Genomic DNA, 26,898 nt, shown 5'->3' with positions numbered 1-26,898 from the left:
TTCAGGCCAGTTGGGTTGTTTTGTTGTTCCAGCTGATCTTTGTTGTTCTGTTTTCTGTACGAAAGCAGAAACACAAAGATCAGCACTGAGGCCTGAGACACAGGAAACGTGTGGGACGTGTGTCTGAGGTGAAACAAATAAAACGCATTAAATACAAAAAGCTTCGTTTCAGTTTGTTTCAAAGCAAGAGTAAAGAAAAAGTGAAATACAACAGCTTCTACTGAAATTCATTCCAACCCAAACTCTTTGTTTTTGTTTCGTCTCAGTGCAGCTCAGACCTGAACCTTCCTGCTCTTCCTACCGTGGACACAGTTTTTTTTTTTTCTCGAGAAAACACCTGTACAGATGAAACTTCATGTTCCAAACTGCCTCAGCTGATAAAAGGTCAACAGGACTCGAATCATCTGAGCGTTTGTGAGAATGAACGAATCAGCCACTCAGTGTTTTATAAAACTCATCTTTATTGATCCGTATTCATCCATCCATCCTGATCATCCCTCTCATTCCACCGTCACAATATTCTCTGTGTTCTTCTTATAAAAAGCTGAATATGTACATCCTCTTTGTATTTACAGTCATTTACATGATTACATGATCAGGACAGCGTCAGCTCTGCAGAGCCTCACACCTGCAAAGGTCAGCTTTCCTGGAGAAATACGGCCTGAAATACCACTTGTTGCTGGGGGAAAATATCACCCAAATCTCTGCTTATTGGCTGGAGGTGTTGCCTGGCAACGACAGCTTATCGGATTAATATCTGATAAGAGGAGTGGTTTTTAATTTTTTTTTTTAATATTTCATGAGCTGAGAGAAAACGTGAAGTGACCCTTTAGAGAAGGATTTAGGTTAAAAAAATGTGCTGAGAGAAATCTGAGTTTTATGGAAGCAAAGAAGGGACAAAAGAATTCAATTTTTTATAACAAAAAACTCCTTGTTTAAATATTTTAATGCTATAAATTCAGTGTATTCAGGTTTAAACGTAGAGCAGTTGCTTGTTAGATTGAATTTAGAGCAGCACCAATTACTCCGCCTCCATTTTTCTGATTAATCGTTTGCTCAGTAAAATGTCTGTAACCACTTCCTAAAGTTTTCAAACAGCTCCTTTTTCATTTATTCACCTGGTGTCACATAAGAAAGTCTGACGTTTCATAGACTCAACAATTAATCTGATAACTAATCAGCAAATGAATCTCCTGAAAGTAACTTTGGGAAATCACCTGATCGTTGGCTGCATCCTGGACGCCGGTGAAAGTGAGGAGCAGAGCGAGGATCTTTGTTGTGAGTGAAACCTGCTGCAGCTTGGAATCATTCGCTTCATCCTGCTCTGCCTTTACAGTGTAAAAAAAAAAAGAAAAAGAAAAAGGACGTAAAGCTTGAATAAAGACCCGGGTTCCAGATGTGAGGCTCTGGTTGTGGCTGGATTACACAGGTCTGGAGTTTAGTCTTCCCTCTTTTCTTCCTCAGCAGCAGCTCTCACAGTCTCACCGGCTGAAACGACGGCCGTTTGTTTTCCGAACTGTGCGCGTTACGGTACGGCAGGGGCCGAGACGCGGCACGAAAACACCTGCTCTGACAAAATGGCTGCTGGTGTGAAAACAATACTGACTAAACATGAGGTTCTGTTTGTGTTCACATTCATTTCCGCTCAGAGCGACAGCTCACGTCTCTGCTGCTCCCAGAAGTTGTCCGTTTGCCTCCAGCTGTCACGATTTGGTACATTTGGATTGGTTGGTTTCAACAGCGACGTCCTCATTGGTTCAGCAGCAATAAAAGTCAATGCCCCCCCCCCCACCCCCGACCCCTCCCACCCACACCCACAGGTTACATTCAACTTCAACAGGTTACATTCTGACGGTCCTTTGTCTCGACCTGATGACGTCACGACGTCCCCCTTCAGTCCATCTCTTTCTTCTTGTCATCCAGGTCGAAGTCCAGCACCAGCAGTTTGGTCTCCTCCGTCCCGTTCCTGCTGCCGGCGGCGCACACCAGCCGAGTGTCGGACGCTCTGATTCGCCACACCACGCCACCTGTCGAGAAAGGAAGACGTGTGATTGGTTTAGACTCAGATGTGGTGTGGGTGTAGTTAGGGATTCATGTCCTCTGAGACGCTACAGTCTTTGTGTGTCTGTCTGTGGGTGTGATGTTGGTGCCGTGTCCTCACCTGATCCCCGGCTCTGCAGCGCCACCACGTCCCTCAGCCAGGCGCCGGTCCTCAGGTCCCACAGTTTGACCGTCCCGTCGTCGGAGCTGGACAGGACGAGACCTCGGCAGAACTGCAGGCACGTCACCGCCGACTGGTGCTTGTTAGGACCTGAAACACACATCATCATGGTCACACGGTGACCTCTGACCTCGCCGGCGCTGCTACACGTGCTCTGTCTCACGTACACACACTCGCTGCCTCACAAATCCACGTTTTCTTTGTTTCATTTCTGTCCGAGTTTAATTATTCATTTCGTTCATACGAACTAAATTTCACATCATGTCCACTTTCTGCCTTCGGCTGCTGTCGTTCGTCGACAACAAGATGGAGACGCTCGTCTCTCGTCTCTCTCTCACCTTGCAGCGTGTGGAGACACTGTCCCGTCCGGATGTCCCACACTCGGACCGTAGAGTCGGCGTTCCCGGACACCAGGATGTTGTCTCGCAGCTCCATGCCACTGGTGAGTGATTGGTGGCCGGTCAGCGTGTGGACACACCCACCTGGGACGCCACCGGGACACAGAGTCGTTCAGGTTGTTTTATTTATTTATTTGATAAAATTGACAGAAAATTTTAGAACAAATTAAATTTAAGCTCTGCTCAAAAAACAGAAACCACTTTGTTATTTTAATTACAGCCGTGTTTTTAAAAATGAATCTAGTTTATATTTAAATAATAGAAATAAAAACGGAAATAGATCCAAAATGCTATTTAAATGAATTTCCTTCATATTCACGCCTGTACCTGTCTCTGCGTCCCACACTTTGATTGAAGTGTCCAATGAGCCGCTCACCACGAAGACGCCATCAAACTGCGGCGACAGAGGAAAAGGGTCAAACCTGCTTTTTGTATTATTCAATAACATTGAACCACGAAGGCTTCGGTGAATCTCAGAGCAGGAAACAGCTGCAGTGAAAAGACGTCTCCTTCAGCGTGAGACGACACTTCAACACAACATCTGCTGAAACGACTCAACATCTGTCGTATTAATGAAATGAGTCAAATCTGAACATGAGAACAATGAGAGCAAACGGCAGACGTGTGCGGTGCTTCAGAGGGTTTGGACCCAGGCTGTAATAACGTCGTTTACACCTGCTCGCCGTCTCAGATTTAGGCTAAAACTGATCTGAGACCAGGTTTTATGTCCGCGCGTGTGTGTTTACCTGTAGCGAGTACACTCTGTTGGTATGTCCCTGCAGTGTGTGCAGACACGCCTCCGTCTCGGGGTCCCACACCTTCACCATGTAGTCGTAGCCACCCGACACCACGCGGCGGCCGTCGTACTGCACGCAGCGCACCGCCGCCACGTGGCCCGTCAGCACGTGCTCACAGCGACCCGTCGACACGTCCCACACTCGCAGCGTCGTGTCCCGAGAGCCCGACACCACCCTGAAAGAGAGAGGTGCTACATCACTGCGCTGTCAGCCAATCGGGTCGGTTCAACTCTGTGTGTGTCTGTTTCTGTGTATCTTAAATTAGTGTTCATGCTGTGGTGACCCACTTCCATAATAGCTGGTGCTTTGTGTGCGTTTTCTGTGTGTGTGTGTGTTTGTATTTGCTATGTAAATGCATGTCTGTGTTTAGTATGTAAATATCTGTGTGTGTGTGTGTGTGTGTGCGTTCATACTTTTTGTGAGTCTGTGCCTATGTACTGTGCAGACTCAGGTGAAAGTACAATGAATAAACTACCGTATATTAATGTTATGCTGGTTACCATGGAGACGAGCAGTAGGCTGTGGGCATGTGTGTAATGAGAGTACACACTGTGTGTGTATAAATCCTTGTGTGTGCAGGTTTATATGTGCAGTCTTTCTGGTTGTCATGGTGATGAAAGGTGTTCTGAAAGCGTGTGTGAGAATATTACCGGTTGCCGTGGAGATGCATGCAGCGCACAGTGGACGTGTGTCCGTACAGCGTGTGGACGCACTCGCCGCTCTCGGCGTCCCACACGCGCAGCGTCCGGTCGGTGGAGCCGCTGATCACCGTGGCGACGGCCATCTGACTGCACCACACCCCGCCGGTGTGACCCGTCAACGTCCGCAGACACTGCGTGTGCAGAGTAACAGCAGCACAGACGGAGAACAATAAGTTTCTTACACGTCGACATGAAAATGAGCTGTAGCTCCGTTCACTGTGAATCAAACTCAAATTACACACGGAATTAAAACAGGTTCAAACAAACTGGTTAAATTATTCATCCATTCACCACCCATTCATCCATCAGTCACTCATTTCACTGTGTAAAGCTGCTGATTAAATCCACCAATTGAACCAATTCACTATTAATTAAAACAAATGAAGTTAAAATGTCGTTTACATCGATTTTTCCTTAGAAACTCAGTCGTCTTTCAACGTGTGTGTGTCTGTGTGTGTGTGTCCTTCAAGGACAGCTGTGAAAGTGGAACAAATATTCACACACACACACGCACAGAAAGAGAAAATGCCGTTTCACCTTCAAGGTGTTGTGGTGGTGGTTGCCACGGCAACAAAGGAAAACTTTTGCCTTGGCAACTGTTGCTCCAGAAGACACCGTGGTTACCGCCGTTAATTAACACTCGCGCACAAACAGCCACCGCCTGTGTGTGTGTGTGTGTGTCTGTGTGTGTGCAGCGCTGCCTTGAATTTAACACAGGGACGATGAGAGGAAACACACGCCTTGTCATCGCTGCAGGCTACAGATGTGGGCGTGTGTGTGTTTTTCTTTCTGCGGGGAGCAAGAAGATTCTCGCTGTGTGAGTACACACACACACACACACACACACACACTCTCTCTCTCTCTCTCTCTCTCTCTCTCTCTCTCTCTCTCTCTCTCTCTCTCTCTCTCTCTCTCTCTCTCTCTCTCTCTCTCTCTCTCACTGTCTTACAGGCAGGTCTAGACGGAGGAGAGAGCAGGTGTGTCCGGTTAAAGAATGTTCTACCGAAACCAGGTAGAGACACTGAATCAGTGTGTGTGTGTGTTTCTTCTCTGTCATTGTCGGGTTGCTGTGAGAAACATTACACTGTGTGTTGTGTGTTTTACACCTTACAGGCACATAAAGGCTGATCTGTGCCGACAGTGGGAGAAGTCACACACTGACCGGAGAACTTCCACGACCTGAAACTCTCCGGATGATTAACCACAAATATCTGGACCTTTGGTCTGAAGCTACAAACTTCATCTGCCACTCCTGACGCCTGTTTCTGTCAAACATCCAATCAACGAGCTGAAACCTACGACGTGACGGGGACACAGCAGCTCCAACATTCAGCCTCTGATAAATTTCTGTTTCTGAAGCCACAAAATATCATATTACTGTGTGTGTGTGTGTGTGTGTGTCTGCACACACGCTGCGTTTAAACCGACACACCCTGACTAATACAACTGGCCCGCCTGCCTCCATTTCTATTCTACTCTATTCTATTTTATTCTATTCCTCTGCATTCTTTTCTGTTCAGACACTTGGTCGTATCCTGTCACGTCAGGCCGACCTACATAAAAATCCATTATATTCTAATTAAGATCAGATATGAGGCAGAGCGACTCTCCAGTGCAACACGCCCTGGTCATGACACACGCCGCGCCGTCATCTGATGACAGGTCAACAACTAACCATTGTTTTCATTATTATTTTGTTGTTCTGTCTTTGAAATGTCAGACAGTGAGAATCGTTCCAGCTGCTCGAGAGATATTCAGTCGGCTTCCACACACGACAAGGAAAAGCCTCGAATCCTCGCATTTCAGAGGCTGGAACCGTAAAATGTCCCCACGACATGAGAAAGACACGTAAACAGAATCCTCTGTTTGCTCATCTCCTCTGATAACACACACACACGTACACAGACACACACACGTACACAAACACAACAGCTGAAGCAGCAAAAAATCAGAATTTACATAATCAATATGTCTGTCTCTGCTAAAACGCACACACACACACACACACCGTCCTACCTTGCCGGTGATGGCTGACCAGACTTTGAGTGTGTTGTCGTCTGAGCCGCTGACGATCAGGTCACCGCTGAACTGGAGGCAGGTGATCACGTGATCGTCGTGACCTTTCAGCACCTACGGACAGAAAGACGTAACGACTCTCAGTGTGTGTCCGCATGTCAAACACACACCGGTCGGCTGAGTCAGTGTGTGTGTGTGTGTACCATGGGTTCCCGTGTGTCGCCCTTCCTCCAGTTGCTCTCGATGCGGTGCTGTCTCATGTAGGCCGACTTCCACGGACTGACCGCCACGCCTGGCCTCAAACACTTCCTGCGACGGGACGACACACTCTCTGGAATACCTGGGGTGAGGACGAGGGACGGAGACGCATTCAGCGAAACAGAGCTGCGGCAATTAACCGACAGAAAGTCAACAGGCAACAATTATCGCGCGACACCTCGGCCTTCATTATGAATTTAATAACCCACCGTTTACCCGTGTGGCTGCGGTGTGCTAGAATAATTAGCATTAGCGTGTCACCGGCACTCTGCCTGTGCAGGTTAGCTGCGTTTACATTCCCACTGAGTTCCAGCTGATGCTGGCTGGTAACAGGTGCAGCTGCAAATACAAACAGTCTTAATTATGAAGCCAGTGAACTGCAGTTAGCACTGGCTTCATTAGTATGGCTGAGGCGTGGCGCTAACGCGAGCTAGCCTCATTGGTATGGCTGCTGAGTGCTGGCACTGGATCTCGGCTGATTGGCAGAAAGCCCAGAGAGAAGCACACGCGCACACACACACACACACACACACACACACACACACACACACACAGAGCCTCTGCATTGCGCTGAATGAAGGAGGAGTGTGTGTGCCTGTGTGTGGCTGTATTTGCATGTCACACTCAGGTTAGGAGGCAGTACAGATCCACTAAGCTGCCACAGAAAACACGCTGTGTGCACTTTGTGTGTCAGTAGAATGTAAATCCTCCAAATTTCCCAGGAGCAACAGAAAAGTCAGGACCTCTGTGCTGCTGCTGCACTGCACAGTGAATTCAACAGGAATGTAAAGGTGTTTTATGAAGGATGAGATGTAACAGCAGATATAATTATATATTATTTTAATCATAATTAAGCATTAAGTCTTGATGAAAAGCAAGAATCCCAACAGCTCATACATAAAGCCCGGACTGTGTGTGTGTGTATTGTACTGTGTTACTGTTTACCTTCCTCGCGGCACTTCTCCCTCCACAGCAGGTTGTCTTCAGCCAGGATTCTCCAGTATCTGCAGGTCTGAGCAGCCTGCAGCAGGTCTCTGGGAGCCAGGAAGGTCAGCACATACAGAGCTAACTGCAAACACACACACACACACACACACACACACACACACACACACACACACACACACACACACACACACACACACACACACACACACACACATATTAGTTCACATGTTTACACGTGTGTTTTGATGGGCTTTGTCTGTAAAAGTGGCTGCTGAGGAATGAAAGTGTTTGTACCTCTTTGGGCAGTAGGGATATGAAGTCTCTCTGGAACTGGGGCTCGATGACCTGCATCATGTGCTTCACCTGATTGGTCTCACACCTGTCAATCAACTCGTCCAGGGCCAACAGCCTCTCCGGACCGCTCCATGTCTGTCGGGGGGACGAAGAGATGGAGGACATCTGAGTATCCAGTTTATTTGCAGTATATTTAGTTCGGATTTCCTTTTCTGTTTACTGTTGACTTTTCTTTCTGATTGTGTTTATCGCGTTCTTCTCTACACTCTTCTGTTTGTGAGCATTTTTTTTGTGTTTTGCGGTTTGTATGTAGGTTCATGTGAGTTTTTGTGTGTTCTTGGTTCAAAGTGTTTCCACGTCTCCGAAATCGTTTTAACTTCTTCCCCCGGCAAGAAAACAGAGACTCATGTTTTTCATTTGACTGTGTGTGTGTGTGTGTCTGTATGTGTGTGTGTGTGTGTGTGTGTGTGTGTGTGTGTGTCTGTATGTGTGTGTTTGTACTTGTATGTTTTTTGTCGTTACATAAGAACGGCTCAGAGGCAGCTCTCTTCTACCGCTCTGTGTTTACGTGCAGCAAGCGGAAGATACACACACACACACACTTGCAGAACATCAGGAGACGTGGGTGCATTTTACAGCGCTGCAGGTCAGAAACGTCTGTGTAGTAACTGTTGTCTTGGCGAGTCATGTTAACTGGGAGCAGTCTGCTCTCACTAAATGCCACCAGTCTCTTGCGAAACATGTTACATAACATGTGGATCAACATTTAATTGAACAGGAATTCTGATCCTTTTTGTCTGAACTGACGGCTGTGGCTCTCTGACCCACGAGCTCCACGGGTCGGCTGCGAACGCGTCTCTCCGATCGCCACGCATCTGAAACCATGTTCATCACCCTCACACAGGAAGCTGAATCCATCATACTGAGTGAAAACTAGGTGCAGCAGGTTGCTAAGCTGTGATTGGACAATCGCAGCGGAGGGGGAGGGGTTTAGTGAACTGTCACTTATGATCGGTGTCCGTTAAACAGTAAGTAAGAAACTCTGTGTGTGTGTGTGTGCTAACCTGGAAGGTGTGAAGCCAGTCCTGCAGACCAGAAGGAGGCGGACCCGACGTGACCCGCCGCCGCTGAGCCGAATGCCCATTGGCCAGTCGCAGGTCGCCAAATGTGGTGGGCGTGGCCTGAACCAGACTGGAAGGACTGGAAAGGAAACGACAGATGTTAGCGTCCGCACCAGTTAGCATATCCAACCTGCTGAGTCAGCCCGAAATCCAAACGGAGAAAACAAATTTAAAATAAAGAGAAAATATTCTATTTTAAACAACAGAACACAGTTTGGCTCGTTGGCCCATCAGACACTGCAAAACTTACACAGAGTTCACGATTAAAGTGGAGATTAAGTTTCCAAATGTATTTAAACTATTTTAACACTTCATTTTAAACGAAACGCGTGTGCTACCTGAGGTACCCGTTGCCTTTGCAGTGCTTCTTCCCTGAAGGGAACGGCCGTCCGTCCGGACCATGGTCCAACTTCCTCTTCATCTGATGGTCGAGAGACAAAGGGACAGAGAGAGAAAGTGAGAGACGGAGACACTCGGGCAGCAGTTTCTGTCCTGCGATCGTTTTATCGCTCAGTCTACGAGTCACGTTGAGAAGCTGCTGCATGGGCGTTTGTTAAAGGCGGCTAAAAACATAAATAATGAATAAACATGATACTGATGAATTGATATTAGACCAAAGTCTTGTTCCCAGGCTGGATTTTTAATCTGTGTCACTTCACAGCTCTCGATATTTTCTGAACGAGACATGAAACTGTGTGAATGAGGCCTGTGGAGGAAAGTTCCTGTGATCTCACAGATGTTTGTGGGTCTCTGAAAAGTTCCTGTGGTCAAAGAGGGACCAGAAAAAGAGCAAACAGTTTTTGCAGAGTCCACATTAATGAAGAGATGCAGCTAAAGTGCAGCCTTGTGTGCGACTGTAGGGACGCTGAAAACACCTACGCTGCTCAGGAACCCAAACACAGCGACCCTGAGGTCTGAGTCAGCCTTCTGTCTCCTTCCTCTCAGTGTCTCTCAGTGAATGAACGCAGGAATGCAGAAAATCGGAGGAATGTCGCCGGTGCAGCACTGGTCTAAAATAGAGCAGCGTGAGCTAACAGGCTGCTGCTGCACACACACACACACACACACACACACACACACACACTGGAGGCCGGAGACATAGAGGACAGCATGTGTGTGCGTCCTCCTTCCTCTTGGCATCTCTATCTGAGCCACAGTGTTGTCGGCCTGGCTGCGTAATCTGTGTCACTTTACCAAATGAAACGCAGGCCGACACGCTCGAGCTTCCTGTCCACGCCGTCACGACGTACCGACGGGATTTCAGATCCAAACTCCGGCCTAAACTCATAATCTGCTTTTCATTTTCCGACTCTCTCTGGCTTTTGATAGCAGATGTCGCGTGTGTGTGGATTTCATTAAGCCAAAGAGAAAAACTTCACTCGGGGCTGAAGAGCAAAAAAAAAAAAAAAAAAACCTGTTTACTGTTAAAACCAGAACTGTGGTGAACAGAGTGTCTGAGACTTTTCCATATGAAGCTTATGGCAAATTTACAATAGAGCACAATGTATGACTTTCACTTGGCATCACTGCAGTGCTACTATATGGATTTACAGTCTGTTCACGGTGTGCAATAGCCAATCTATAGAACAGAATCACCATAGTGATTCACGGTGTGTGTGATATTCACTGGTGGACACGCTGTGACCTCACCTGCGTCACGTCCTTCTTAAATCTGTGTTTTTACAGTGTAATTTAATTTAATCCTGGTGTTTGAGGCCGGCGCCAAAAACGCAGTGAACAGCAGCTTCTGTGTGTTTTCACAGAGAAAAGAAGCAAAACTTGTGAATGTCTAAGCTTTTATTCTTGTGCTGTTTGAAGCTATAACGAAGAACAAGCTCTGCTGCTCAACTCTATTTTCTGATTTCAAGTCTTTTTCATGCATTTACAGTTTGGTGCTGCAGCTTTAACGAAGATTCAAACCCTGAACAGATGCCTTGCTCACCGGCTCCCTGTGTTGAACTGCTGAGGCTGAACGTGCAGACGCCTACAGACGGCTGTGGGTGATCAATAACCAATAATCAAATCAAACACGGAGAGAGAGAAACAGATAGGAGACAGAGAGGGAGAGGGAGAGAGAGAGAGAGAGAGAGAGAGAGGAAGGAGTAGTCTCTCTCTCCCGGTTCCGCAGTGGTCCATCACACACACACACACGCACGCACGCACGCACCGACACACGCACGCGCCACCGAGGCATTCCGCTGTCAGAGAAACGCCTTGTCATCCCGGTCCTGTACGGTCCCTGCACATCAGCCCTCAATCACATGAAAAAGGCGGAGATCGCACCGCAGCCGCGGCGTCGGCAGATCGATCAACCCTTCCGATAATCAATACTCACTTTGTAGAAGATGAGCTTCAAGGTGCCGTAGAACCCCATGGCTGCACCCCCGGTAGGTGAAACCCTCCCGGACACCGACACAGACGAAGATATTACAACTACAGACGAAATTTATGGCGATTAAATCCCGAGATCCACAAAAGTCATGTCCGAGAATTAGACGGCGTGACGTCGGCAATCCATCCGATCGATCGGTGAATCGATGAGAAGCGTAAACCGATCAGTGACGGTGAAATCAGTCCGTGCTGAGCTCGTGCTGCTGCTTCAGGACTCACTGTGGACCGACTGACTCTCTCTCTGTTCAGGCTCTACGTCGCTCGACCTGCAGGAACACGCAGGGACATGCCCCTCTCCGGCTCGTGAGAGAGCGCGAGAGAGAGAGAGAGGAATGCAGAGCGAGGGGTGGAGCCGCGTGTAGAGGTGTGTGTGTGTGTGTGTGTGGAGACAGCAGCAGATTGTCATTACACTCGTGTGGAAATGAATCTCTCTTTCTGACGCGTGGATTTCTAAAGCGGAGACACGTCACTCACTGGCCAGCAGCACGAGGTGTCGTCCCCCTGCAGGAACCGTGCCTGGGGACCAGGAACCTTTCCAGGAGCCCGGTTCCTGTACCTGCGTTTCTAGCAGAGAACCAAATTAAGTTCCAGGGAACTTCACCCCCCAGGAAGTCCCTGTCACCTGAACTTCCTGAAAGTTCAGGTGAGGCCTACGTCCTCCTGAGGCCTATGTCCTCCTGAGGCCTACGTCCTCCCGAGGCCGCGGCCCTGCTGCAGAACATGAATCACATGTTTATATTTAAAGCACTGAACAAGGTATCTGAGCTACAAATCCATTACAGTGGCACCAGTACAAACAGTAACCAGCTCTTTCCTATTACTGGGCTCCAGCACACACACACACACACACACACAGTGCTGCAGTATCACTGAAACGTCTCCTGCTGTCCAGCTCGTCCAGCTGCGACGTCACTGTGTAGCACGCAGGAAACCTCCAACACAGCAGCCTGGCTGTCAGAGATCCTCGCTATCAGCACTGATCGATCAGCTCCGATCAATAACTAATCGAGATACTCAAACAGCAGCTATTAACACGACTGCAGTAACAGGGAGGCGGGGATCAAACATCACCAACATGACGGAGTACGGACCGAAGTTCACTTCTAAACATAAACACAAACTTTTCAGCTAATTTAACAGTGACACTGTTTATGAATGATCGATCGGCTGGTATTACAGATCCACTCTGCAGCCACAGTCATTTAAACTGTTCAATTAAGCAAAACAATTATTAAACACAGATTTTAAAAAAAGCAACATAAATGATATAAATACAAAGCAGCTGTTTGGTCAGAAACCAAAACCCCTTTCACTGCACATCGTCCTCTGAGCCACGCTGGTTAAAGGCCAGACGATGAAGAGAGAGTCACACACACACACACACACACTCACAAACCAGCAGGGCGTGGATGGAGGTCGCAGCTTTCTCACAGCTGATTGACCTAAAGGTCGTCACACTGAAACTCCTACAGGCCCACTGGGCTGCATGAGGAGGAGGGGGAGGAGGGGGAGGGGGGAGGAGGAGGGGGGATAATTGGGAGGTCAAACCTTCACCCACAGCCCGGAGAGACAAAACAAACAACACCTCTGATCTCTCTCACCTGTTCAGCCTCCTCCTGTTTTCCTCTCTGCCTCAAACATCGTTACCCGACCTGCTTTCTTCTCTGTCCCTGAGTCTCCTCGTGTCATTTCATTTACGTTTCCCAGAACTGTAGAGTCTAATGTGATCTAATGGAAAACCTCTTCAGCCAATCACAGCGCTGGTCGCGCGGCGTTCCCGCTGACACTGAGTCAGAGAGGTGTTTGTGGATTCTCTCGCACTCACAGCTGGTTTTAATGTTTTGTTCCCTAACATATATGTAAAACCTGTACATTAGAAACACGTGACGGTAAAATGGTTCCAGTCCAAACCCAGAGGAGAATCACCTGAGAACCTCGTGTGATTTAGGATTTACAACACGAGAAGAGCACGGATGATGTGACGTGAACTGAAATAAAAAAAAACACACACACACACACTGTCAATCACCTGACCTGCTCTGACCCCGCCCCCTGGCTCCACCCCACCTCAATCAGGATCATCAGGGCCCTCCTGACCTCTGACCCCTGGCTCTGTTAATCTGTAAATCTCTCTCCGTGTCATCGCATCAGTTGCTCCCACAGATCAATGCCTGGACTCCTCTCATCGCTCCGTCCTCTTCCTCCCTCCTTCCTCCCCTCTTCATCCTCCTCATTCCTTTCTATTGCAACACTTTCACCATCCTTCTTTTCTCTCCTTTGAGTCTGGTACTAATTCCTGCCTCTTTTTTCTCCTCCTTCAATCCTCTCAATCTTCACACTGTCATAAATCAGAATTCGTCTCCGTCTCTCTGCTTCCAATTTTCCTCTTCTTCTCCTTCTCCTCCTCTGCTTTATAATAACTGTATATACATAAAATCATATACTGAGGAACTTGTTTTCTTAAACTGGCAATAAAAGATTAAAATCTTAAAAATGCAGTTATCATGAGAAAATTATATTTGTTACGGTGTTGATCTAAAATAACTTTTAATTCAACCATTTTAATACAAAACCTCCATCTCTTTTCTTCTGTTTTTGCCTCCACCCTGCCACCCCCACCCCCCACCCCTCGGTATGCAGACCCACTGAGTCTCTCCCTTGTAAAACCTGAAACTTCTGTGTGTTGTGCATTAACAGCTGACTCTTTCCCACACTTAAGGACTCTTGTGTGTTTCTGTGTGTGTATTAGAGTAATAATGTCTTAAAGTGTGTGTTGACAAAACCTCTTCTGTGTGTCATACGTGTGTGTGTGTGTGTTTTATCCTCCGAGCTAACCACTGTCAGACCCTGGAAACAGAGAAAACCACTTCAAAAAGGCAAACACACTTCAAAGACTAAGGCAGATGTGAGAGTGTGTGTGTGTGTGCGTCTGTGTGTGTGTGTGCGTGTGTGTGTGAGCTAGCTGGATTAGCCTACAAGTGTGTGAAGAATCAATAAAGAGAGAGAGAGAGCAGATCAGAGGAATGTGTGAAAGATTGATTTTCAGCAGATGAGGTTTCATCTCTCTGCAGACGACTGTACGGACTCGGACTCTCAGTTACAGTCAGTTCACTCACTGCTTCAGTAAAACAACCAAAGATATTCACTGAGTGGAAGCAAACGTAAACTACAACAACACAGCAGCTGCTGTGCGCAGATTCACAGAAACATCAGGGCATCAGAGCCTCTGAGGACGAGTTTCTCACGGCGGACGCTGCGGTTATCGAGCTGAAAGGCCGACAGGATCTAAACACAGGCTGTGTTTCCAGGGGGACAGATTACAGAGGTGCAATGCAGCAAACAACAGGTGCTGTCTAAAGCAAATAAACACTGTGGCTGCAGAGTGTGTGTGTGTGTGTGTGTGAGAGAGTGTGTTCATCAATAATGAATGCAGGGAGTGTTGCAGGGATGTAAGGGACTTAGTGCTCATGTATATTTTAATGAGCTGTGTGTGTCTGTGCGCGTGTGTGTGTCTGTGCGTGTGTGTCTAAGCTGCAATCGTCCTCAGGGGAGAAATCGAGTGTTAGCAACAAGCCCGGAGGAAAGACAGAACGAGCAGAGGCTTTCACATGTTGGACCAGGTAACATGAAACAAGTCCGGCCTGAAAAGCATCAGATTAACAGAGAACACGGCAGCACACGTGAAACACACGTGTTCTTAGCCCCTGTTAACATCAACACGGGTGTAATTTCTTTCCAAATTCAGTTTTTGTTCCCTTAACTTTGATTTTCAAAGTAAAACGAGTCTGAACGGCCAAGTCTGCTTCACTGTGCATTTAAAGCATCGAGCTTAAAAAGAAGCACCAAGTGTTTCTGCCCTACACACACACACACACACACACACAGGAACACTGAAGTAAAAGCATGGCAAAACTGAGATGAAGAAAGAAGGAAGGAAGGAAGGAAGGAAGGAAGGAAGGAAGGGAGCATGAGGAAAGAAATACAACATGTGGGGATGAAAGAACAACAGAGCGCGGGAACGAGAGGACGACGGACGACTGAAGGTTTTACTGGGATTCTTCAAGTGTCGCCTTACACACCGTAAAACACAGTGTGTGTGTGTGTGTGTGTGTGTGTGAGAGAGAGAGAGGACACAATGAGGAACAGGTGTTCTACTGTCCTGTCTCCTCACAGGTCTGCAGGTCAGTGGAACAGAGCCGCTCGCCGGCGCTCACCACACCCGCCAACTGGAACGTGCTGCTTTCCGGTTGCCGTGGTGACGACGCAGCCGTAGCAGTGGACAGACTGATGAAAATGAGAGAGGAGGCTGTCGCTGCTCTAAACTGTCAAATAACGTCTTTACAAAAGTTAAAGGACAGAAGAGGAAACTGAGAGTGACAGAAGAAATCTTCAAATCTAAGCAAAGCTTATCCTGAGCAGTGACGTGTGCAGATGTGACGGCTGAATTATTACAGTTAAACTGTGGAGGCGAAGGAATTTAATTACATGTGAGGAGCAGACTGAACTCGTCACAGAGAGACTGCACGGTAACGGGAAGGCCGCAGGTTCAAACCCCCGTCCTGCTGACGAGCAGAAGACTCAGGAATGCTGCCGCAGCTCGAGGTATTTCTGTGTGTGTGTGTGTGTGTGTGTGTGGAGTGCGCTGACTCGGCGAGATCGCTGTGGTGGACCTAACTGGCTGGAATGCTGCCCGGCGCTGGAATGTGACCTTGTGTGCACATACACACACACACGTGTGCACAGGGTATGAGGGTGTGTTAAGGTGTGTATGAATGAAATAAAGAGAGAGCGAGCTCTCACTCCACGCCCAGACGACCGGATATTTCCCTCTCGTGAGATTTCACCACCTTCACCTCCTCACAAACTAATGTGACCTGATGCCAACGTTTATTCAATCACACATCAACACGCTGCGAGGCCTCAGAGTCGGCGGGAGCGCGCCGAGATAAGACGGCCATCAGTGGGAATGAAACACATTTTGTGCCACGGTCAGCTCCCACCGTGTCCCCATGCACCCAGGCAGAGCCGCTGTCCTCGGCTGGACGTGGACTGACAAGCCAAAAACACACATTCCTCTGTGGTCAGTGTGTTTCAGCTGCGTGTGCTGTGCGCGGGAAAACGTCCGTCTGTGACCACGACACGACAAAAATCGACTCTTCCTGCTCATCCACACGGACGCAGCACACGAGGCCCCCTGACAGGAAATAAACCGTGACCTGTTCAGGATCGTCCGTCCTCCTGAGACACAGGAAGTCCAACAAACAAAGAGCACACCTCATTCAGGACACTGTGAGAGACACTGCCGTGAAGTGTGTGTGTTCACATACCAGACATGCCACTGCAGCTCTAATGTGCGTGTGTTCACACCAGTCATCTGACCCTAGCATGATCAGTGTGTGTGTGTGTGTGGAACATTTGAGTGAATTATCAAACAGATTGACTTCGTCCACACACAGAAAACTGGTTTAAAAGAAAGATAAAACCTCTAAACTGAGTATTAAAGAGTATTAATATAATTCCTGTGTGTGTGTGTGAGTGTGTCTGTGTGTGTGTCTGTGTGTGTGTGCATGTGTGTGTGCGTGTGTGCATAATCTCCTATATGTGCGGAAATCTCTAGAAAAAACGCTCTTAGATTACAGAGCATGTCTCACCAGATTAGTGCCCTAGTTTTTGCGTCTGTCTGTTTCTCTCTCACACACACACACAAACACACACACACACACACACACACACACACACACACACACACAGGCACGCACACGCACGCACACACACAAACACACAAACACACACACACGCAAACGTACACACACACACGCACACACACACATACACACACACACACAGTGGGAGAAAATGATCAATCGTCCGTCACCAAATCTAATCTTGAAAAATCAGCTTTCATGTGCTTTGAATTTAATAAAACCACAGCGCTGCCTCTAGTGGTCCCAGAGAGAACTACAGAACTGGACATGAATTAACCATCAGGCATCCCATCGTGTGTGTGCGTGTGTGTGTGTGTGTGTCTGTATGTGTGTGTGCGTGTGTGTTCAGAGAACAGTTCCCATAGGAGCAGAATTCATATCCCATGATCCCGATGGAGAAGCGAGTTGTGTGAAGAATCTGAGGAATGTTCACTGCTGCACATTCCTACACACACCTACTGTCTGTGTGTGTGTGTGTGTGTGTGTCTGTGTGTGTGTGCAGTTACTTAACAGAGAGTTAGAAAGTGTGTGTTATCTGGGATGGCAAAGTGCGGCTGCAGCTAATAATTATTTTCACTGTCGATTAATCTGACGATTTCTCTGACTCCTGTATTGATCCGTCTGGATCTGGACTCTCATTGCCCCAGTGATTAAATGATCAGCACCCAGGACCCAAACAGCTGCAGCTCTACCTGCTGGTTAAACATCAGGGAGTCACCAGTCAACCCAGTTAAAGAGTTTCCTGTGTCTGATTTCATCGCAAGTTTAGTCACTAAAAAAACCCACTGTGCCTCATATTTTCATCGATCAATCAATCAATAAACTCACGATCGAACTGTTCCGCTGATTAACTGCTGTCACTGTTTACTATCAAAATATTCCACATTAAAGTGTTCACTGTTCTACATGAATCAATACTAATCAAAACCAAAAATACTCTATAATCTGAGTTATAAATGACAGTGTTATGTTGGAAACACACACTCACACACTCACACTCACACACACACACACACACACACACACACACACACACACACACACACACTTTCTCTCACAGTCACACACTCGACCTCCCACACACAACAGTTGGTGTTCGGTTTGTTTGTAAAGACGACCAAACAGCAGACACAATGGCACCTGAACCCACACACACACACACACACACACACACATACATACATTCTCACACACACACACACACACACACACACACACACACACACAGACGCTGATGTCATCGACTGGCACCTGAACCACACAATTCATTGCTGATGTGTCGTGTTTGTTAAGGTTAGTGTGTAAAGGCCTCTGGTGTCGCTCACAGTGAGAGGATGAAGAGCGGACTATCGCCACCTGCTGGTTGAATTCACACACTGCAACAATAATTCTCATCAGCATCATCATCAGCAGCAGAGACACACGAACGCAGACAAACACTCGGCTTCTTTAAACTCCTCACAGTTCAACCAAACGTTTATCGATCCTCGACCGTCACGACACAAAAACACCACGACACTTTGATGTGGAAGCAGAACACAGAGCAGGACCTTCAGCTAATGAAACATGAGAAGGAGGGAAAAATGAAGCTGCATCATTCAGGTAAATCTCACCTGATCTTATCTGAATAAACTCTATCAACTTAAATATAAAAATATATTCAAAATCAACAGAAATATATTTCTGTTGATTTCACTCCACTAAGTAAAACTGTTGACGTCTTCTCTGAAATCACTTCATGAACCTGACGACAGACGTTTTCTCACTTTATGAACCAATGAGGCGACAGGATGAACAGTCTTACCTGGCTCTGCAGGTGCAGCGAAGGTGACGTCACCTCTGTGTTCTCCTCCTCTTCCTCTTTTCTTTCATCACTGTTTGCCTCCTCCTCCTCCTCCTCTTCTCTTTCCTCCTCCATCTCTCCCTCCTCCTCTTCTTCTTTCTTCTCTTTGTCTCCTCCCTGCTCTGTCCGTGTGATCTGATTGGCTGTTTCGAGGTGGGTGGTGCCGAAAGGCTCAGACGGACAGGACTCATCCTCAATGGTGACTATGGCGACTCTGACCTCGTCTTCCTCCTCGTCATCTTCACCTCCTGTGCCGCACCCCCTTCCTCGGCGGAGAGAACAGGAGAGGAAAGGAGAGGAGGTGAAGGAGGAGGAGGCGGAGATCGGAGTGTGTCCACCAATCAGCTCTCGTTGTGCTTTGTCTCTGAAGTCTTTAGCCTTCGCCATCTCCTCCTCTTCCTCCTCTCTCCTCCTGGAAGGAGTTTTTAGTGTGCTGTCCTCCTCCTCCTCCTCTCTCCTGTCTCGAAGCTCTCTCTCCATCTTTTCCTCTTTCATTCGTCAAACAGCAGCAGCACGAAGAAACATCCTGAGAAGACGCAAGGGAGCGATAACAACACATGAACATCAAGAACAACAACAACAATAAAACTGATGATGATGATGAAGCATATTTACTGTACAGTCTGCAGAAAGGGAAAGTTACGCTGTGGAGGGACTAAACTTAGTGTATATAAAGTATTTGATGATGCTGCTCACACATTGATGCATTTATTATAACTAATAAGTCATATTGATGAAACAAACTCTTTTACTCTAACTACATCCTGCTGACAGCACTTTCTCTTGTATTTTACTACAGTTAAGGCCGTAAATACACGTTTCATCACTGATAAAGGACAAATCAGTGAATTAATGAATCAGTTACAGGTAAAAGTCCTTTTACTGCAAATGTTACTGAAGTAAAAGTAAAGAAGTTCTATCAGGAACGAGCACTTTAAGTAAAGACGCAGATTCTTCATACAGATATCTGTTACTGGTAAATTATCTGAACGTAGCAGCAGTTCACCCCCTGCAAACGTTTCTAAAATACTAACACCGGGTTTAAATGCTGTAAAAAACAAAGCTAAAAGCTGTGAATTAAACCAGACTGACCTTTAACAGCACAGCTTCTTCTCCAGCTCCACCGGACTTTAATTTTTAAACGCCGGGATTTCTCTTTCTCTTTCTTTCCCTCCTCTTCTTCTTTTTCTTCGCGGGAGCTTCAGTTTTTCAGCTAAAAACCGAACAACACGACTTTACACGAAACTTCGTCCCCTCACATTTGTCTTTTTACGCGTTTTCATCACGAACTACTAAAAAAACTAAACTTTCTTCGCTTCGGTTTTCGCTCCTCTTACACATGGAGCTTTGTTTGGCGCGGGCTGATGACGTAGGCTTACGCGCCGCTCCTTTTTTTTTTTTTTTTTTCTAAACCAACCATTATTTGTTTATTTTCGTGATTTTTCTTAACAAGAGCCTAAAACGATTTTAGATCAGGGACATTTTTTTTAGCAGAAAGTGTTTGCAGACAGTTTTTGAATGAGCTCTGGTGAACAGAAACAAAGAGCCGTGAGTTGGAGGGATAGTACTTTATTAATAAGTAGAGATATTACATATATCAAATATTAACTACATACATACGTACATAAATAGATAAACATACAAATATCTTCATATTAACAAACTTGGCACTGCAGACTTTTCCCAGTGAGTCAGACACTGTTGGTTTGAATCAGAGATACTTTAAACATCTCCTCGTCTAAACTAATCACTTTTTTTTTTTTTCAAACTACATGATTCTCAATGATTTAGCATTTTTAATTTTTTTTTTAAATTCAATAGTAATTATAATGATAACATCATTTCGGTCTCAATCAGGCCAGATGTACAGAGATTCCTCAGCTTGGTTAGTGAAGTTAAAGTTGCAGAATCAAAAAGGAATTTAAGACATAAAATAAAGTTGTTTAATCAGGATAAGACAGGAAACACCCAGCTGGGATTCAGTCACGTCAACAACCATAAACCCTGCAGAAAAGACAGGGTATTTATTTTAAGTCTCACACATTTGTAGGTGCATACATTTATTCCCTTCCCTTTCAAACTACTGTGTAATGATTCATGCTTGGACCATGTTACACCTGCTTGCAGGTGCTTTATTTGCTCAGGAAAACAAAATAATTATGAAAACTTTGCCAAGATTGTCGCTTTGCCATGTGAGGGAAAACTGTCGCTGAGATCCAGAATAGGGAGGTCAGTCTATTTCACTGTGGGACATTAGAACAAAGCTTGTCTCTTTTTTGAATGAAACTATCGACAACCCTGAGAATGAAGTGACAAAATAAAAAGAAGTTGCAACAGCTACTGTGACTGACCAGTGCTAGCAGGTTCCCAGCTGGGCAGTGCGTCAGCATGGACGAACTTTGCTGAGCCTCTTTCTGTTGTGACCAGGCCCCCTAATATATTTCATAATGGAATGCATTCACAATTAGATCAGCAGTGTTTAAAAGGACGCCCTGGGGACAATCTTTTCTTCATCTCAGAGTGGACAGAGTGAACGTGATGTAGTGCCTACAAATAAACTGCACTTCACAACCAGCAGGAGACAAATGAAATGAATCTTCATATTTGAACGAAGCATTTCAATCTCAGAGAATAGGAAGCAGTGTTTGTGCTTCATATTGGACTGGAGAGCCTATAATTCATATTGGAATGTGTCGACTGGTTTCCTTTCTGCCTCCAGTAAAGAAGGAAGATATTGCCCAGACTTCATATTGGAATGCAGCCTCATATTTCTCCTGTTATCTCCAGCTGGGCCTGGTGGCCTTGACTGAGTCCCTAGAGTGAGTTGACTTGTCAGAGAAGCTGCCGCTGTCGTTCCGCCGGTGGCCTTTGGGAGGAGTCAGCGAGTCGTGGAGGGGTGAGCGAGGAGATCCCCTGATGCTCTGAGACCTCCTCAGTGGGGAGGAAGAGGACGGGTCTGAAGATTTGGAGGTGGTGGAGACTCTCAGTGAGCCCGTTCGGGTGAAAGGTGAGGAGGGGTCAGGTGGGACGACGGAGGATTTATGGGAGGAGTCAGGGTGGGATGAATGAGAAGGAGCAGGAGGAGCAAGAGTGGCGTGTGTCCGTCTGAAAGAAGAAGAGGCGGTGTTTCGGGCGAAACCTGGAAGTTGTGATGATGAAGGGCTGCTGCCTTTGTGCAAAGGGGTGACAGGGGCACTGATGCTTCCCCCTCCTCCACCTCCCTCTCCAGCCTGACTGAGAGCTCGCAGTGTGGAGCGACACATCTTCTCCTCCTGCTGGATTTTGGGTTTTGTTAAAGGTTTTCGGATGGATGGCTTCCTTTGCAAATCCTGGTTCTGCTCTCGGGCAGATGCCTGAGTACCTGAAACCTTCTGGTCTTTCAAATCCTTGGGGTCCTGTGTCTTGTGGATACTGGACCGACGGGAGGAAGGAGCAGTGGAAGGCCTCTCTCCTCGTCGGAGGGACGTGCTGTTGAGGTTGGACACGGTCAGACTGGTGAGTGCTGCAGTGCTGGAGGGCCCCCGCTTTTGGCCCGGAGGCTTCTCAGGACGACTACCTGCGGAGGAAGTACCTCGGCTGGTTCGGGAGATGGGCACAACCCGCCTCATGCCCTGGTTCTCGGAGTTGGTGAGGGTGCGGACAGGTTTGGACTTGTTGGTGGTGGAGGTGGTGTTTTGGGTTGCACTGGGTTTCATCCCAGCCGGCCGAGTTTTTGAGGTAGGGGTGTCCTTGGTGGACGGTTTGGACGAAGTTGCCGGTTCTGGTTTCCCATTGGTGGAAGCTGGTTCTGTATTTTCATTGTTTGTGTGAGAAGAAGCAGAATTATTTCTGCCAGTTGACTCTTCTGGAACATAGACCACATCTCTTGTTTCATTGGTGGAGGTCTCTTCTCCTTCCCCGTGATTGGCTGATTCCTTACCTTCCTCAGAGGCATCTGTGGTGAGAGCAGGCGCTTCATTGGCTGATGCAGGCTCTGCAGGGCGCCACCTGGGGGAAGAGACTTGAAGTGACGGGTCGTCACAGCGGGAGACAGGCACTGGTTGGCTGCTGATGGGTTCAGGCACTGGCTTCTCATTGGCTGACTGAGGTTCTGATGGCGGGTGATTGGCTGGGGCAGAGGAAGCTTGCTGGTTTCCTCCCTGATTGTCACTCCGACACTGATTTTTCTCAGTTTGTCCATGTGTGTCATCAGTGTGTGAGAGTTCGCCGGCTGCCTCACACACACCTGTCACACACCATACAACCACCTTTTCCTCATGTCCCTCCCCTTCGTCTCTTTGTGAAGAGCTTGTCTCAGAAATTTGTGAATTTTCTGCATTCTCTACCTGGGACTTTTTCTGCGGCTTCTGGACCCGAGTTTTGTCCACTCCCTCTTCCTCCAAATCTGTGATTACCATATCGTCCTGCTGACGTCCAAAGAGGTGACTAGTGTGATGCCCTTCATTGCGGCCGGTTAAGGTGGTGACCTCGTCGAACACTTTCAGCTCGGGCACCAGTGTGCACGTCTCTAAAACCACAGACATGTTCCTTGTAGTGCTGTACTCGAACCTCTCATCACTGCAGGTGATTTGTCCTCTAAAGTCCTGATCACCTTTGTTCATTCTTGTTGGTTCCCCCTTGAAACCAGACTGAGTTCGATGGTCTGGAAGCACCACGTGGCTGCTAAAACCCAGGCCAGGTTGATCTTTGCCGTTGTTGTTGTAGTCCGATTGCTGGTTCGCATCAGAGGTAGGTTTCACTGTAACTTTCTTTGTGGAATTAATGGCATCCACCGGAGTCTGGGGAGCATCGTAGCTGAGGTAAGTGGAGGTTGTATGGTGTGCATTTGTAGTTTTTGGACTCCAAGAAGTCTTGGGAGGTGACAAGGAGGTCTGTGGTGCCATCACACCCGCTTGAGGCTGCTGGTTTTGAGGGAAGCTGCATGTCGTGACCCTTGGACTTTGGGGCAGAGCCTGAGGGGAAAGTCCTGGACTTCTAAGCCCAGGTTTAGGTGAGGCTGATCGGAAAGCTGTCCTGTCCTCTCCTCCTCTCTGCTGGGTCACTTTGTGGTCAGGGGTTGCCATTTCTAGGAGCGTGCTCAGTTCACGCTCAGCAACAATGGACGGCGAGCTGGATGGAGAATTCCGGGAACGTCGTAAACTCCCCGAGCGCCCCAGAACGCCCTGGGAGTTACTGAGGGGTGAGCGTGGGCGGGACTTCGGGGTCAGGAGCTCCATCAGCAGCCCAGCGTCGTCCTGTCGTGACATGGCAGCTGACATGTCCGCCTCGCTGCTGCAGCGCAACCTGAAGCCCCCACTCACCTACAACAGGTTACATAGTGCACATTTATTACTGATCAAGCAGTTTGTGTGTGTTTGTGTGTCAGTGTTTGGTTGTGATTGTGTCCTCCTACCTCCTCACCCCCCGCCCAGGAGTGCCTCTTCTGCTCCTCCAGCTCCTGTAAACGCCGCCGACGGGCCGCCTCCTTAGCCTCCCTCTCCATGTTCTCCTTTAGAGAGAGAAACATCAGGTTACTGTGTAACTGCTATCTCTGTGTCTGAACACCAGGTGGCAGCACAAGTCTGCAGAGTTCCTGAAATATGCTGGTGACAAAACTCTGGAGCTGAATCTCCACATCGCTGGGATACCTGCAGCCGGGGCTGGATGATACAACATTTATGCTATTTAATGATATTAATAACCCTTAAAATCCAATATCACTTTATCTGCCGGCTCTGGTGTGTGCTGAGGTTTATGTGTAACTGGACACGTGTGTGAACAACTGTATGTTTGTGTACCTTGACAGCGTCAGTGAACCTGGAGCAGAAGGTGTGAAAGATGCTGAAGCAGTCGTCCAGTCTGAACGTCTCCCTGTCCTCGCAGAAGAAGTCAATCAGCTCGCTGCCTTCCTTCCTCAGGTGCTGCCGACTTCCACGCAGCGAGCACAGGGACGAAGTTGCAGACTGAGAGAGGGGAATAAGACACACACACAAATACACATAATAACATCAGCAACAAAGATACGTACTACTAACAAACACAGACTGAGATGGTTGTTTACAACAGAAACGCCTCCGTTTGCCAGGATGAACTTCTGGCTTGTAGCATTTCATCTTTTCCTTCTGCTATTTGTTTCTTTGAAACTTTGGACGTAAACATGTTGCCTGAGAGACTAAATCCACAGAAGAACCGAGGCAGGTTCTCGGCGATGCTGGAACAACCTGCCTGACAAGGTTCAGAAACCCTGAATCCCACACTTCCAATAACAAACTCTCTCTTCTTCTGACTCTCTCTGCTTTGTAAATGCCGATATCTTTCAGTCGCAGGTTTTCACAGACTGATTAGTCCCAAACGTGACAAGTAAACTAATGCTGATGAGTTTGTGTTTGATGGCGATGTGTGTTACCTGCAGGAAGCTGTCCAGCTGCTGCAGCAGCTCCGTGTCTCTCTGGACGCTCTCCTCTACTGAGCGTGTGCGAGTCATCAGCCACTGCAGGTCAGTGTCCAGCGTTTCTATAGAGATTCTGCCAAAAAACAAACAACAAAAAAAAAACATTAAACTCTCTGCCTTCTTGTTGTTGCTGTTTCAGTGTATAGTTTGCAAAACTGCTTAAAATCGTCCCTCTAATTACAATAATCATGGATGGATTACTGAACAGGCCCAGCAGGAACAGGCTCCGGGGCCCCGGGGGGACAGGGAGACGCAGGGCGAGAGCCTCTGTATGAAGTGACTCAGGTAAAAGAAACAAACATCATTTTGTGTCTCTAACTCTAAGGACTCCTTCAGAGTCCATGTCTGTGCTGTACTGCTTAAAACCAGGCAGAGGGCGCTGTTCCAAAGCTTTCTGACCTGGCTGCAGCCTGGACGTGACTCAGCTTCGCCGGAAACTCCAACAGCCTCCCGTCTTTTTTCTGGGCTTCCTGAAGGAGAGAGAAGATTTGTTCATGTTCATGTTTCTCGTCTCTCCAGGTCGATACTACGATCAGCTGTGTTGTTGTTGTTGATGTATTTTTGGGCTCACACACACACACACAGGTGACTGACCAGAGCAACGAAGTGCAGCAGGTTCATGCCCGGTTTGTTGGCCTTGGTGTCGGCCAGAGACAGGAGGGACGACAGCTTGAAGCCCACTGCGTTTCCTGCGTAACCTCCCTGCAACGCACAATGAGCACAGCAATGAGACACAAACACAATCCTGCGTCTCCCATGACAACAAACTCTGACACCACGTGAATATAAAACTGTATCTTGATGGGTTAATAGTTCTCCATCCTTCCACCACGCTCTATCCATCTCTTCTCGTCTAATTATTCACTCACGGCGTTGAGGATGTTTCCGGCCTGCAGCACCAGGTGGAGAACAGCATGGAGCTCCTCACAACGCATCAGCTCTGGAGGAACAACAAAATAAAAGAGAGAGAGAGAAACGTCTTTATTTACAGCAACAGACAGAAAGAACATCACCTGCTGGAAATCAGCATTAAAGAGCAGAGAGAGGCAGAGAGGAAGAGAGAACATCGTCACGCGATTAATCCTAAAATCCGTGTGTGTGCTCCACACAGTGTGAGTGTGTGTGTGTGTGTGTGTGTGTGCTGTCACCGGCTGTGCTAACATGTGGAGGGTTAGTTAACAATTCAGGCAGTTATCAAGTTCGCACACACCCCGCTAAAAATAGCCGAGGTGCCAGTTTGCATTGTGTGAAGTGTGTGTGTGTCTGTGTGTGTCTGTGTGTGTGAGAGTGTGTGTGTGTGTGTGTGTGTGTGTGTGTGTGTGAAGGGAGGAGGGTTTTACTGGAGGATGTGAACTGATGTTTGCAGTGAATGTTGAAGCTCTGGATACACAGGCAGCACACACACACCTTTCAGAGCGAGGTGAACCCACGTTACCTGTGACGGCAGAACGAAGGACCCTGATGTCTCGCTTCATGGCCTCGCACGCCTCAGGAAACTCCTCCTTCAGCAGCATGGACTCAATACGGACGGAGTAACTGCGGAGAAATAAACCGATGAGCCCACATTTCATATGAGGACAAGCTGTTAAACACATGAAGACACTGATGAGGCAGAGACAGGGAAGGGGAACAAAGTGCTGTGAGTCAAACGAAGACATTTCCCATCAGCCCCGCAGCGTCGTGGTTCCGTCTCTTCATTCCTTCCGCCGCCTGCTGTGACCAGGAACCCTGAAAGCTTTGGCTCCTCAGCCTGTTTGGATGAATATTAGCTTTCA

At 47.6% G+C, this 26,898-nt stretch overlaps 2 protein-coding genes across 7 annotated transcripts in view; both read right to left on the bottom strand.

The window, feature by feature from the left end:
- Positions 1-1,853: 1,853 nt before the first annotated feature.
- LOC121177332 (F-box/WD repeat-containing protein 7-like) lies at positions 1,854-20,043 on the bottom strand. Of its 3 annotated transcripts, XM_041031631.1 has the most exons (15): positions 19,786-20,043; positions 19,135-19,219; positions 18,655-19,086; positions 9,093-9,175; positions 8,698-8,833; positions 7,634-7,768; positions 7,337-7,460; positions 6,337-6,473; positions 6,134-6,247; positions 4,067-4,248; positions 3,366-3,591; positions 2,947-3,013; positions 2,560-2,703; positions 2,162-2,311; positions 1,854-2,027 (listed from the first exon to the last, which is right to left on the bottom strand). In XM_041031631.1, exons 2-15 carry the CDS (start codon positions 19,186-19,188, stop codon positions 1,894-1,896), a joined length of 2,118 nt encoding a protein of 705 aa, XP_040887565.1. In that variant the 5' UTR covers positions 19,189-19,219; positions 19,786-20,043; the 3' UTR covers positions 1,854-1,893. The 3 variants fall into 3 exon arrangements, with proteins under 3 accessions (XP_040887565.1, XP_040887564.1, XP_040887566.1); XM_041031630.1 differs by having other exon boundaries at positions 18,655-19,219; XM_041031632.1 differs by lacking the exons at positions 18,655-19,086; positions 19,135-19,219; positions 19,786-20,043 and adding an exon at positions 11,090-11,359.
- A 203-nt stretch (positions 20,044-20,246) lies between these two features.
- The window catches only part of LOC121177308 (FH2 domain-containing protein 1-like), an 18,034-nt gene continuing 11,382 nt past the window's right edge, over positions 20,247-26,898 (bottom strand). For 3 of the 4 annotated variants that reach the window (XM_041031574.1, XM_041031573.1, XM_041031575.1), the window contains 8 exons: positions 26,559-26,659; positions 25,993-26,063; positions 25,718-25,825; positions 25,523-25,593; positions 25,079-25,196; positions 24,471-24,635; positions 24,086-24,181; positions 20,247-23,993 (listed from right to left, as the gene is read on the bottom strand). In XM_041031574.1, the coding sequence (XP_040887508.1) occupies positions 21,471-23,993; positions 24,086-24,181; positions 24,471-24,635; positions 25,079-25,196; positions 25,523-25,593; positions 25,718-25,825; positions 25,993-26,063; positions 26,559-26,659 (3,253 nt within the window). In that variant the 3' untranslated portion in view covers positions 20,247-21,470. The remainder of the gene's footprint in view (positions 23,994-24,085; positions 24,182-24,470; positions 24,636-25,078; positions 25,197-25,522; positions 25,594-25,717; positions 25,826-25,992; positions 26,064-26,558; positions 26,660-26,898) is intronic. The other variant, XM_041031576.1, reaches the window with a different exon arrangement.

This window comes from Toxotes jaculatrix, chromosome 23, assembly GCF_017976425.1.
Source record: "Toxotes jaculatrix isolate fToxJac2 chromosome 23, fToxJac2.pri, whole genome shotgun sequence".
NCBI classification, from domain to species: domain Eukaryota; kingdom Metazoa; phylum Chordata; class Actinopteri; family Toxotidae; genus Toxotes; species Toxotes jaculatrix.
Note: the sequence above shows the minus strand (reverse complement) of the source record. Positions and strands in the feature narration are given on the sequence as shown.

Excerpts from the sequence above, each read along its gene's own strand:
- LOC121177332 (XM_041031630.1), bottom strand. The coding sequence starts at position 19,188 with ATGAAAGAGGAAAAGATGGAGAGAGAGCTTCGAGACAGGAGAGAGGAG. Across the intron at positions 9,176-18,654 it reads CGCTGCACCTGCAGAGCCAG|ATGAAGAGGAAGTTGGACCA; the intron begins GTAAGACTGTTC and ends CTCGACCATCAG. Across the intron at positions 3,014-3,365 it reads ACAGAGTGTACTCGCTACAG|TTTGATGGCGTCTTCGTGGT; the intron begins GTAAACACACAC and ends CTGTCGCCGCAG.